At 37.7% G+C, this 10,734-nt stretch overlaps 1 protein-coding gene across 1 annotated transcript; it reads left to right on the top strand.

Moving 5' to 3' along the window:
- Positions 1 to 8,191: 8,191 nt before the first annotated feature.
- On the top strand, positions 8,192 to 9,124 carry LOC121921477 (taste receptor type 2 member 110-like). Its single transcript, XM_042449621.1, is given in 1 exon segment — positions 8,192 to 9,124. A coding segment is annotated over 1 exon segment (933 nt).
- Positions 9,125 to 10,734: the final 1,610 nt, after the last annotated feature.

Below are 10,734 nucleotides of genomic sequence, written 5' to 3'. Positions count from 1 at the left end.
ATGTCTGTGGCACCTCCTCCTCTCCCCACTTCTCAGTGCTTCTTTAAGCATTTGGGAGAAATGATGGCAGAATCTTTTTTTTACTAATACTGAAGGAGATGCTGAAATCATTCCAAAGTGGTCTCAGTGTTTCTAAGGCCCAGGATCCTTTATATAAATCTATTTCTGACTCAGTCCAGTTTAATGACCCTCTCCCCTTCTCAATCACATTATGCAAAATGCTGATACTTTGTTTACCAGCTTGAGAATTATTATAGTTATTTTTAGTTCCTTCTTCCTCACCTCTTTGGCAAGACTGCAAATACCTAATGATGGATAGTCTTGAAATGTTTAAAGATCACTTCTTCATTTCTAAGAGATTTACCTAGGAAATGGCTGCTTGGTGGTTTTGTTTATGATTCAAATGAAATAAAGGTCTGACTGATAGTACTCATAGTTCTTGGAATTTGTTTCACACTAAGAACCATATCATATGAGGCAGTTAATTGGTTAAAGATAACAGCGCCTTTGGTTGGTGCTTATGGCATGACATTGTTCCTATTCTGCTATTATCCCACAGGAGATGTATTTAGATGTGTTTATTTTTATTAACACCACAAATCCAGTTAGTACTGCTCTCCCTGCCATTGCTGTGTTATACAGTGGTACCCCGGGATACGAATTACCCAGCTTACGAATTTTTCGGGATACGAAAAAATCCCATAGGGATTTATTGTTTCGGCTTACGAAGGTTTTTTCGGGTTACGAAAAAACCTCGGCGCTATTTCGCCACCGGAGGGCAGCAGAGAGCTATTTTTTTCCATTAGCGCCTATGGCAATTCAGGTTACGAAGGTTTTTCGGGTTACGAAATTAGCCGCGGAACGAATTAATTTCGTAACCCGAGGTACCACTGTAATTTGTTATGCCCATGAGTCAGGTTTAATTGTAATGCAATTGTAGCAGGAGATGAGTTTTGTGCAATAATACTCTAAGGGGGGAAGCAGACCAACAGTAAGAGCCAGTTTTGGGGTGATGTGGGGGCATGGTGACTGCACACTGCACACCCCAACACCACCATCAAGCTTCAGTCAGGCCGCCCACCTTCCCAGATGGTGGGCAGCATAGGAACGCTCCTGCAGTACTGCAATTAGACCCCCACATGCTGCAGGAGTGAAGAATAGCTGTGGTAGTTGCAAAAGGGGCACCTTATTTCCGATGTAAGAAGGAGCAGCCAGAAAAATGCTGAATCGGCTGTTTGATTAGCCCCTAAGTTTCCAGCACAAAAATTCAAAGCAAAGAAACTTTTTTTTTGGGGGGGGGGGGGGGGGAAGAAATCCGAGAATAAAATGGGAGATTCTAAAGAGAAAGGCGGTTGTGTACTTGCTGTTCTTGTTAACCACCCTCGAGTTGATTCTGACTCATGGCAACCAGGTGGATGAGACATCTCCATGTATCCCTATCTTCCACTGCTCTTCTTGGGTCCTGCAAGCCCATGCCCATAATCCCCCTGATTGAGTCCATCCATCAGCTCTGTGGTCTTCCCTTCCTTCTTCCACCCTCTACTTTTCCTAGCATTATTGTCATTTGAATATGAATTCCCACCAGAATAACCTACTCAAATTCAGCAAGCTTTTGGTTAATACACCTTCAAACAAAATTTTACAAAGAAAATAGTTTAAAAAACTCAACGAAGACAAGAAGATTAAAAATTCTATATGGCTCAAGTGTTTATGGATTGTATTCAACAGAACAACTGATGAAAAGGTGTGGAGGAGGAAGAGAAGTCTTTATCTGAATTTTGTTGCTAGGGAAAAAATATTACTAACAGACAGGGATATTAAATCCACTTCAAAATACAAACCAAACCAAAAACAAACAAACCCCCAAAACCACATAATGAAAATATAATACTGAAGTGGTTTAGTATAGCTAAGTAGGAAGGTGCTCTCGGAGAACATTACATTTTTTAAAAAGTCACAGAAAAACTGTATATGTATACAAATACAATTTATGTATTGGACTCCAATGTTAGAATGCATTACAGATGACATTCCACATACAGTTGTGCATAGTTACTATTTCACCACTAGTCTGATTAGACCTTTTCTAGTTCTTTCGTAGCTGCCCTTCCCATTCCTAGTCTTCTTATTTCTTGACTACAGTCACCATTCTGGTCAGTGTTTGATCCTAGGTGTGGGAATTCTTTAACTGTTTCAATTTCCTCATTGTCTAGATTAAATATATGTATTTCTTCTATGGCCATCCTCCCCCCACCCCCTGTATTTCAGCATTAAACTTGCTTTTGCACTTTCATCTTTAACCTTCGTTATTAACTGTTCCATGTCTGTGCTGTTTTCCACCAATATTATAGTGTTGTCCAGAGCTGATTGCACCAGGACCTCAGTAACTGCTTGGGCCTGGGCCCGATGTGGGCTGCTTCCATGATCTCAAACTGGGACACCAGCAGGAGCAGATTATATCTGCTCCTTTTTGATGTTGTTCTTTCTTGGTGTGACCTCATTGCAGCTTCAGGCCATGTTTGGAGCATGCGTCATGTAAATGGCATGCCTTCAACATGCCCTGTCATTTTGCCTGTCTGTTTTGAGATGATGAAACACATGCTGATTTCCCCCTGGAATTCTTTGGTGTGCTCCAGCAGCCGTTTAAGTGTGCAGTGTGGTCCCCTGTGCCTCTTCCTTTCCTGAATTGTGTTTGCACCTCTGGGATTTCTCTCTTCATGGTTGGAGTCTATGCTGTAGAATTTTGAGTATTATTTTGCTTGCATGTGAGATTAATGTTATTGGCCTATAGCTGCAGTCTTTTGTATCTCCTTTTTTGTGGTTTAGTATATATAACGATAGTTTCCAGGCATCTTGACCACCTCTTTATTTTTTATTTTTTTTGCCATATTTTAGTTAACACTAGAGTTTCTTCTGTCTGTGTGCATTGTAGCAGTTCACTTGAGATATCATCTGCTTCTGGTGATTTATTTTTTCCAACTTCCCTTATTGCAGAGTCCACTTCACTTTTTAAAATTTGGGGTTGATTCCTCTTTCCATGCATAATTTATCTTCTCATCTCTTTTATATAACTCTTATGTCTTTGTATTCCATTGTACTCCATTGTCTTTGTACTGTATTTCTTCCCATTCCTTATTACAGTCGGCCCTTCTTATACACGGATTTTTTTATACACAGATTCAAGCATACACGGTTTGAAAATGTTCCAAAAAAGTATAAATTTACCTTGATGTTCCATTTTTTATTAGGGACACCATTTTGCTATGTCATTATACTTAATGGGACTTCAGCATACACGGATTTTGTTATACACGGGGGATCTTGGAACCAAACACCAGCGTATAACAAGGATCCACTGTATATTCCTTTTTTCTCCATAGAGCATTTGGTTTGATAGAGGTCTCTTGTTCTTCCCCTTGGATGCAAACTACAGAAAAAGAGATTCTAGCTAAACATGAGAAGGAACTTCCTGACAGTTAGAGCCATTCACCAGTGGAACACAATCTCTCAGAGTGTAGAGAAGTCTCCATCTTTGGAGGTCTTTAAACAGAGGCTGGATGGCTCTCTGTTGGGAATGCTTTGATTGAGAGTTCCTGCATGGCAGGGAGTTGAACTTGATGGCTTTTGTGGTCTCTTCCAACTCTATGATTCTATGATACTACAGTTTGAAAGTCCTGAGAACTGATGATACAGTTTTTAAATTGGTAATTCTGAATTTAATACCGTTGTGATCTTAGTACTCATTTTCTAATTTCATTTGAGCCTTTTATCTCTGATTTTGTTATCATTTTATTGATGGAGCTGGGGACTAATACAAATACAGTACAATTGTACTTCTACCTCTAGATGACACATATGTGTATTTGCCTTGCTTTTCAAAATATGGCTCCCCATTAATCACTTTTAAGTAAGGCATGACATCATTTGGAGAAGCATATACCAGCATAATTGATCCTAGCATCCTTCATTTTGGCATTAAAATGTATTAGTATAGAAGTACAAAAATAAAAAATAAAAAAATAAAAAAAAAAGAAAGAAAAGAAAAGAAAAGAAATGTAGAATTTTAATAAAACATAGAAAGCATATTATCTTCACATTTTAGATTATTGTTCATATTTATCATTTTGGCTTCATAATATGATGATTGTCTAACTCCATAATTTTTTCATGTTATTCTCAGCATTTGCTTTTCAAATCTGAATACATCTATTCATTTCTTGCTCAATTAGTCATATTTGTTCTTATAAAGGAATCTTGCTTTGTCCAGAAAAAAATAACATATTATTTTTGCATACGATCCTGAATAGATAAAATCAGCATATTTTCTTCTGTACCTATATCTTTCCATATATAAGTTCCTTATATCTTCTCTCTAACCTAAAAAAAAGTGTCATGTATAATTTTCCCCAAATTCCATATCTACAAATGTACATGTTTGTTCCCCTCTATTTAACTTTTTTTTGTTTCTGTATTATGACTATGCATAGCATATTTTGTATATCATGCATCTAATAATTATCATGTTTTCCTTTATTTTCCAATGTTCCTCTTGTTTCTAATGAAGAAGAGTCTTGTTTCTTCCTCAACAACTTGCTCAATGTTCTAGTAAAGGCAGTCAATCTTCTTCAACATTATTTGTTGATTTATTATTTAACATATATGTTAGTCCATCCATCTCATGCCTATTGTTACTTTTTAATAACCAATCTTCAATTTGTGGGGGCGAGGTGGACATCAGATTTCTATGTTTTACCTATCACAAGTCTTGCTGTTGTTGCCAAGTAAAGTAATATCCTCCTGCATGTTTTTCTTCTTCCTTTTTTTAGAGTCAAAGTCATGTCTAGTAGGTATATTTCTAGTACAAGAGGATATTGTGTTTTAAACATTTTGTTGTATTAAGATGTGTATTTTCAACCAATTTTTTTCTTAATGGGCAGGTCCACCACATATAAAATAAGGAACCTGTTTCTTTGTGGCATCTCCAACAACTATTCCTTTGACCTATATATTTTTCCAAGTGTTACTGGCATGTAATACATTTTCATTTAAGTATTATGAGGCCATGAGTGTATTTGTTTTCCCCCCAGTTTTTGAGTGGGATTGTATGACCCATATCTTGAGCCCGTTTTACCATAAAGTCTTTAATTCATATTCTAAATCTCCAGAAGTAATTTATAAATCTTATCACTTTTACTTTTATCCTGATTATCTTATCCAGTTCAATCTGAGTGCTTTCAAATCCTACCAGTTTATGTCATCCATAAATCTTCTGTTAATTCGCAAATAACTGAACCATCATGGTTTAATATTTCTTGACTCTAATTCTTCTCTTGAATGCATGTTCATTTTGTCTAACTTACACACGCGCACACACGCACGCACACACACACACACACACACACACACACACAGAGACGTGTGTATATATACTGTATATATGTATATATATGTGTGTGTTTATGTGTGTACATATTAGTGATATCATTGTATTTTAGCCAGTTTGGGCCAGATTCCCATCTTCCAAAGAAGGCCTCTTGAGGAGATGTCAAAGAGGAATTTTTCTGGTAAAAGTTTTGTTTTATTTGGTTCTAAACTTTCAACAAAACTCCTCTAATAAAATTATCGTTGAAATTTCTGTCAATTTTATCTTTTGTATACCATTGTAAGCACACCATCCGTATCTTATATTGGTGGCTTCCAGGATGAACAGTTTTCTGTTTTTGAATTTTATCTGGTCCTGAATCAATAAAAGGGCATAAGCAGAAGAATTAACTGAAAATGTAAGAAAAAGATTCATACTATCAAGTATCATTGACCAGGAACCTGAAGAACTATGGACAGATATCAAGGACATAATTAGGGACAAATGCAAGAAGACAAAAACAGTTTCCAGAAAGAAAGAGAATAAACAATGGATGACAGATGAAACACTTCATGTAGTACAAGAAAGAAGAAAGACAAAAGCAAAGATAGATTTGGGGGGGGGGGGTATCCAGAAGCATGAATTGTCAGTAACAACCAACTTATTCCCTGGATTCAGACAATCAGCCTTGGTCTTCAAATCTGGTCTGTAGGGCTATCATAAAAGCCTGTAGGTAGTGATGTAAACAATATTCTTTAAAATTCGAAAAACAGTAGAAATATCTCTTATTCGAAGATTTCGAAAGCATTTTAAAGAGAAGAAATTCTGAGCACTTCTCAATGAATGAGTAAGAATTTTTATTTTTAATCATTTCCAAATGAAGAGAAGAGACGGGACCTTTCAGCTGACAATTCGATAGCCAGGATTTGCGTATTTTACGTAAGCAAAGCTACCATTCATACAGGGCTTTACCAGAGGCTATTTCCTTTGTTAGGGTGATCTTTGCCTACAGCTTTGCTTTGAAAAACAAAACAAAAGGAGGGAGCATTTTGTGTGTAGGTGGTGGTGGATAAGACCTTCTCCCCTTTATGTCATGCTCTGCCATTCAACTCTCACCGAAGGACATGGGGGTGACAAAAGGAAGTTTGGCAGATGTTTAAAGAACATTCCTCTGCTTGAAAAAAACCTGAAGGCAGACACAAAAAAGGAAAAAACAAACAATCAATCTTAACAAATAAACTTTGATTAAAGCCCTAACGAGAAATGGTAGAGTTGGGGGGAACCTCAAGGACCATCCAGTCTAACCCCCTTCTCCTATGAAGTAATACGTTGGAATATATAGGATCCTAGAGGACATGTAGTCTGACCCCTGTTCAACATCAGGATAGCACTGGAAGATGGGACAAACCGAGGGTTTTCTTGGCATAAAGAGGAGTTTTGCCATGGGATGCCCCTGAAGCTCAGACAGTGTGACCCTCACAGATGAGAAGGGGGTGGGCTGGGGTGGCAAACGGCAATGCTCTTCTGCCAAGCAGGAATTCTCAAGAAGGAGTGGGGCAGGTTGGGGTGTAATGGCAGGAATTCTCCCATGGATAAAACCTTGCATTCGAAGGGATTCCCAGGGATCATCTAACCCCCCCTTCTACCATTATTATTATTATTATTATTATTATTATTATTATTTATCCCCCCTGGCTTACAAATTGTTAATTAGACATTTCCCTGCCCTCAGACTTACAATCTAAATAGACAAGGGACAAAAGGAGAAGAGAATGGCAGTGGGGAAGAGGGAAAGTCCAGCAGATCTTCATTCTCCCACTATTGATGCTTACTGTGGATTTCTGGCTAAAGTTGACTTTTCTTCCTGTGGGACTTATGCCATTACTTTCCAATCTAAATGGAAAAACTCTCTGATTACAAAACTCCAAAATCTGGGACTCACCCTTCAGTCTATGGGATATTCTAAAGCTAAAACAGCCATTATGCAACACATAAAGGACACAGAATTCCAAAACCATAGAACTCAGTCTGCGAACTATTTTTCTTATTGGGACAGTATAGGACCACTTACTGTGCCAAACTATATCACAAATCTATCAATCCCCAGATATAGAATAGCTTTTACACTGGCTAGATAAAATGTTCTTCCATCAGCATTACTGGAGGGTAAATTTAGTAATATCAAGGTTTGCTGTTAGGAATTTATACTTTCCCCCCAATATTTTCAAGTTGTGAATGCTTGAATTCATGGATAAAGAATCCGTGGATATGCAGGGCTGACTGTATTCACTGACCTCCCCCCCCCAAAGACATTTGATTAGGCCATTGATATCATAGGATCTTGCCTCCTGGCTTCAGAAAAACCACTCTTGAGAATAAGGAAGCTTATTTGAAGCAACAATGCTTTTAGATGCAATGAAGGCAAAAGAAAAATGGTAGATGCAGCATGCCAAGCAAAGCTTTTAAACCACATAGAACCTTATTGATTTTATAATTGCTTAGATTTTATAAATGCCACATAGGCAGACAGTGAAGCAGATACTCCACTATTAGCTGGTGTTTTGGCTGATAGATTAAGGTGCTGTCAGTCTGCAAGTTGCTTTTCAGCATGGCAGTAAACACATGACAAAGAAAACAAGCAGAACAAGTTTCTTATCTCAATCAATAACAGAATCCTCCTCAGATTTGCATTGTTTTCTATATTATGATCGGTCTATTTAAAAGTTCCAAACAGCACAGTGTATTTTGCCAGACCTCACAGATAAACCAGGCAAATCACATACAGATACATCCTCTCAGTGTTTTCCCCCCTTTAAGAAATTGGCGAGAATGGTTAGCAACTCAGCATCTCCACTGGATATACTCTTGTGGGCCATTACAGGAATTGTATCCATGGCTTGTCTTTTAGGAAATGGATTTATCACAGTTGTGCTGGGACAACAATGGCTTCGAAACAGAAAGATGCTGACCTGTGATTGCCTCCTGATTAGTTTGAGCACATCCAGATTTGTGATGCAGCTGCTATCCTCAATGAACGTTCTTCTTTATCACATCTCCTCAGAGACACATGTGGATTCTTCCAGACAGGCAGTTGTGAATGTTATCTGGATGTTTTTCAACATAGCCAGTCTCTGGTGTGCTACTTGGCTAAGTGTTTTCTATTGTGTGAAGGTCACTAACTTTGCCAATCATGTCTTCCTCTGACTGAAGCAAAGAATCAACATGCTTATACCCAGACTCCTTGGAATTTCAGTAATCATTTCCAGTATCTTCTCTCTTCTTCCACTTGTTAAATATTTTGAACATAAAAAATCTGGCAATCTAACAGAGAGTCTGCCAGGAAGTGTCATCCAAAGTGGGTTATATCACAAACTAATCATTATTTTTCTTCCTCTGCATTCTGGTTATATTTGTATAAATTTCACCCTAAGCATAATTACATCTATTCTTTTGCTTGTCTCTCTTTGGAAGCACACAAAGAATTTGAAGAAGAGTGGTGCTAGTGTTAAAGACATCAGCACTCAGGTCCATATCAATGTCATAATATTAATGTTGTTTTATGTCTTCTTCTATGTTCTGTATTTTAGTAGCATGATAATTTTTGTCAGTGATGTTATTAGGCTTGGAGGCACTGAACGACTAGTTTTGGACATCTTTATAACTACATTGCCTTCTGCACACTCTATTATATTAATATCGACCAATCCCAAACTGAAAGAAATGGCCGCTCGCATTCTGAATATCAGACAGAGAGCTTCATAAAGAGGAGAGAAGGAGAAAAGTTATGCATTCTTTGTATGTGTGCCCTCAAGAGTAAACATCCAAACAAGGGAGCCTGCTAACCATCAAAAAGGAATGTGGAGAATCCAGCCCTCTAGATCTTTGAACTGTCTTGAAAATGCAGGATAGACCCTTTTTTCTTCAATGAACTAACACATTGCCTTCAATAAATATGAGCTTCTTTTTTCCTTTGCTTCATATTGCTGTACTATTTTTTTAATTATTAATTTTTTTAATGAAATTCAATTATTATAGAAGAGAAAAATACCACAACAACAGGCGACAAAGCCACTAAGACAACAAAAGATGAGAGAGAGAGAGAGAGAGAGAGAGATACCTAAAAGAGCAACAGTGGGCAAACACAATTACATTTAATTTTGACCAAGATGAAACAAAGCTTAGGGAACTTGTGTAGTGAAGACACTCATTTAGTAACCAAAATATATAAAATATTATTAAGATTTGAAATAGAAGATGGAAAAATCAACAAGTGTGTGGTAGTTGAGAAATACTGACCACATTATCAGTTGAAATAATGGTTGACAGTTTGGTTGAAGGGGCTGAAATTTATTTGTTCCTCTGATTTAAAGAAAAACTTTTGAAAGATAATTTTTATTGGTGGTACTTGGCTCCTGATAATTGACTAGAATATATAACAGAGTTAACAATAAGTGTTGGAAATCTAATAAGCAGGTTGGATCTTTCTATCATTACATGTCATGTAAAAACTTGGAGACCCCCCTACAGATTCTTCCCTTACAGTGCTTTGGCAACATATCAAAAACAGCATCTTGCAGTCGGCTGAAGAATCCTAAGGGTTCTCCCTCAAAAAACAACAACAAAAAAACCACCCAAGAATGATTTGATGAAAACAACCAAGAGATCCAGGAGCTGTTGGCAAAGAGAACTGCTCACCAGGCACACCTTGCCCAGCCATCGTGCCATCTAAAAAAAGCAGCCTTTTGCCTCGCATGTAGTAAACGTCAACAAAAACTCTGAGACATTCAGAACAAGTGGTGGATCAATTTAGCAGAAAAGACACAACGTTGTGCAGATCTGGGTGATCCCAGAGGATTTTGTGAAGCTCTTAAAGCAGCGTTTGGACCTACTTATCAGGTCCAAAGCTCCTTATACAGTTCAGATGGTCAAACACTAATTACAAATAAAGCCTCCATTTGGAACCGATGGGCTGAACACTTTCAAAGTCTCTACAGTGCCAACCAAGTAGCCCAAGGCTCAGCTATTTAACATATGACACAACAACTGATGAAAAAGGAATTGGACATAGCTCCCACTTTGGAAGAGACCTTAAGGCCAGAAAACAGATGAAAAATGGCAAGGCTACAAGCACTAAATAAATAAATAAATAAATAAATAAAAAAGGCTGCCGGGATTGATGGAATTCCACCTGAAGCTTGGAAACACAGAGGTCATGTACTCCATGCTAAACTCCACGAGCTCCTTGTGAGTTGTTGGGGAAAAGGTGAACTGCCATCAGATCTCCGAGATGCTGTCATCATCACCTTGTATAAGAAAAAAGGAGCAAAATTCAATTGCTCAAACTATTGAGGTATAACACTGCTCTCCATCGC

The sequence above is a fragment of the Sceloporus undulatus genome, chromosome 2 (genome assembly GCF_019175285.1).
Source record: "Sceloporus undulatus isolate JIND9_A2432 ecotype Alabama chromosome 2, SceUnd_v1.1, whole genome shotgun sequence".
NCBI classification, from domain to species: Eukaryota; Metazoa; Chordata; class Lepidosauria; order Squamata; family Phrynosomatidae; genus Sceloporus; species Sceloporus undulatus.
This window is presented reverse-complemented; position numbering and strand designations above follow the sequence as displayed.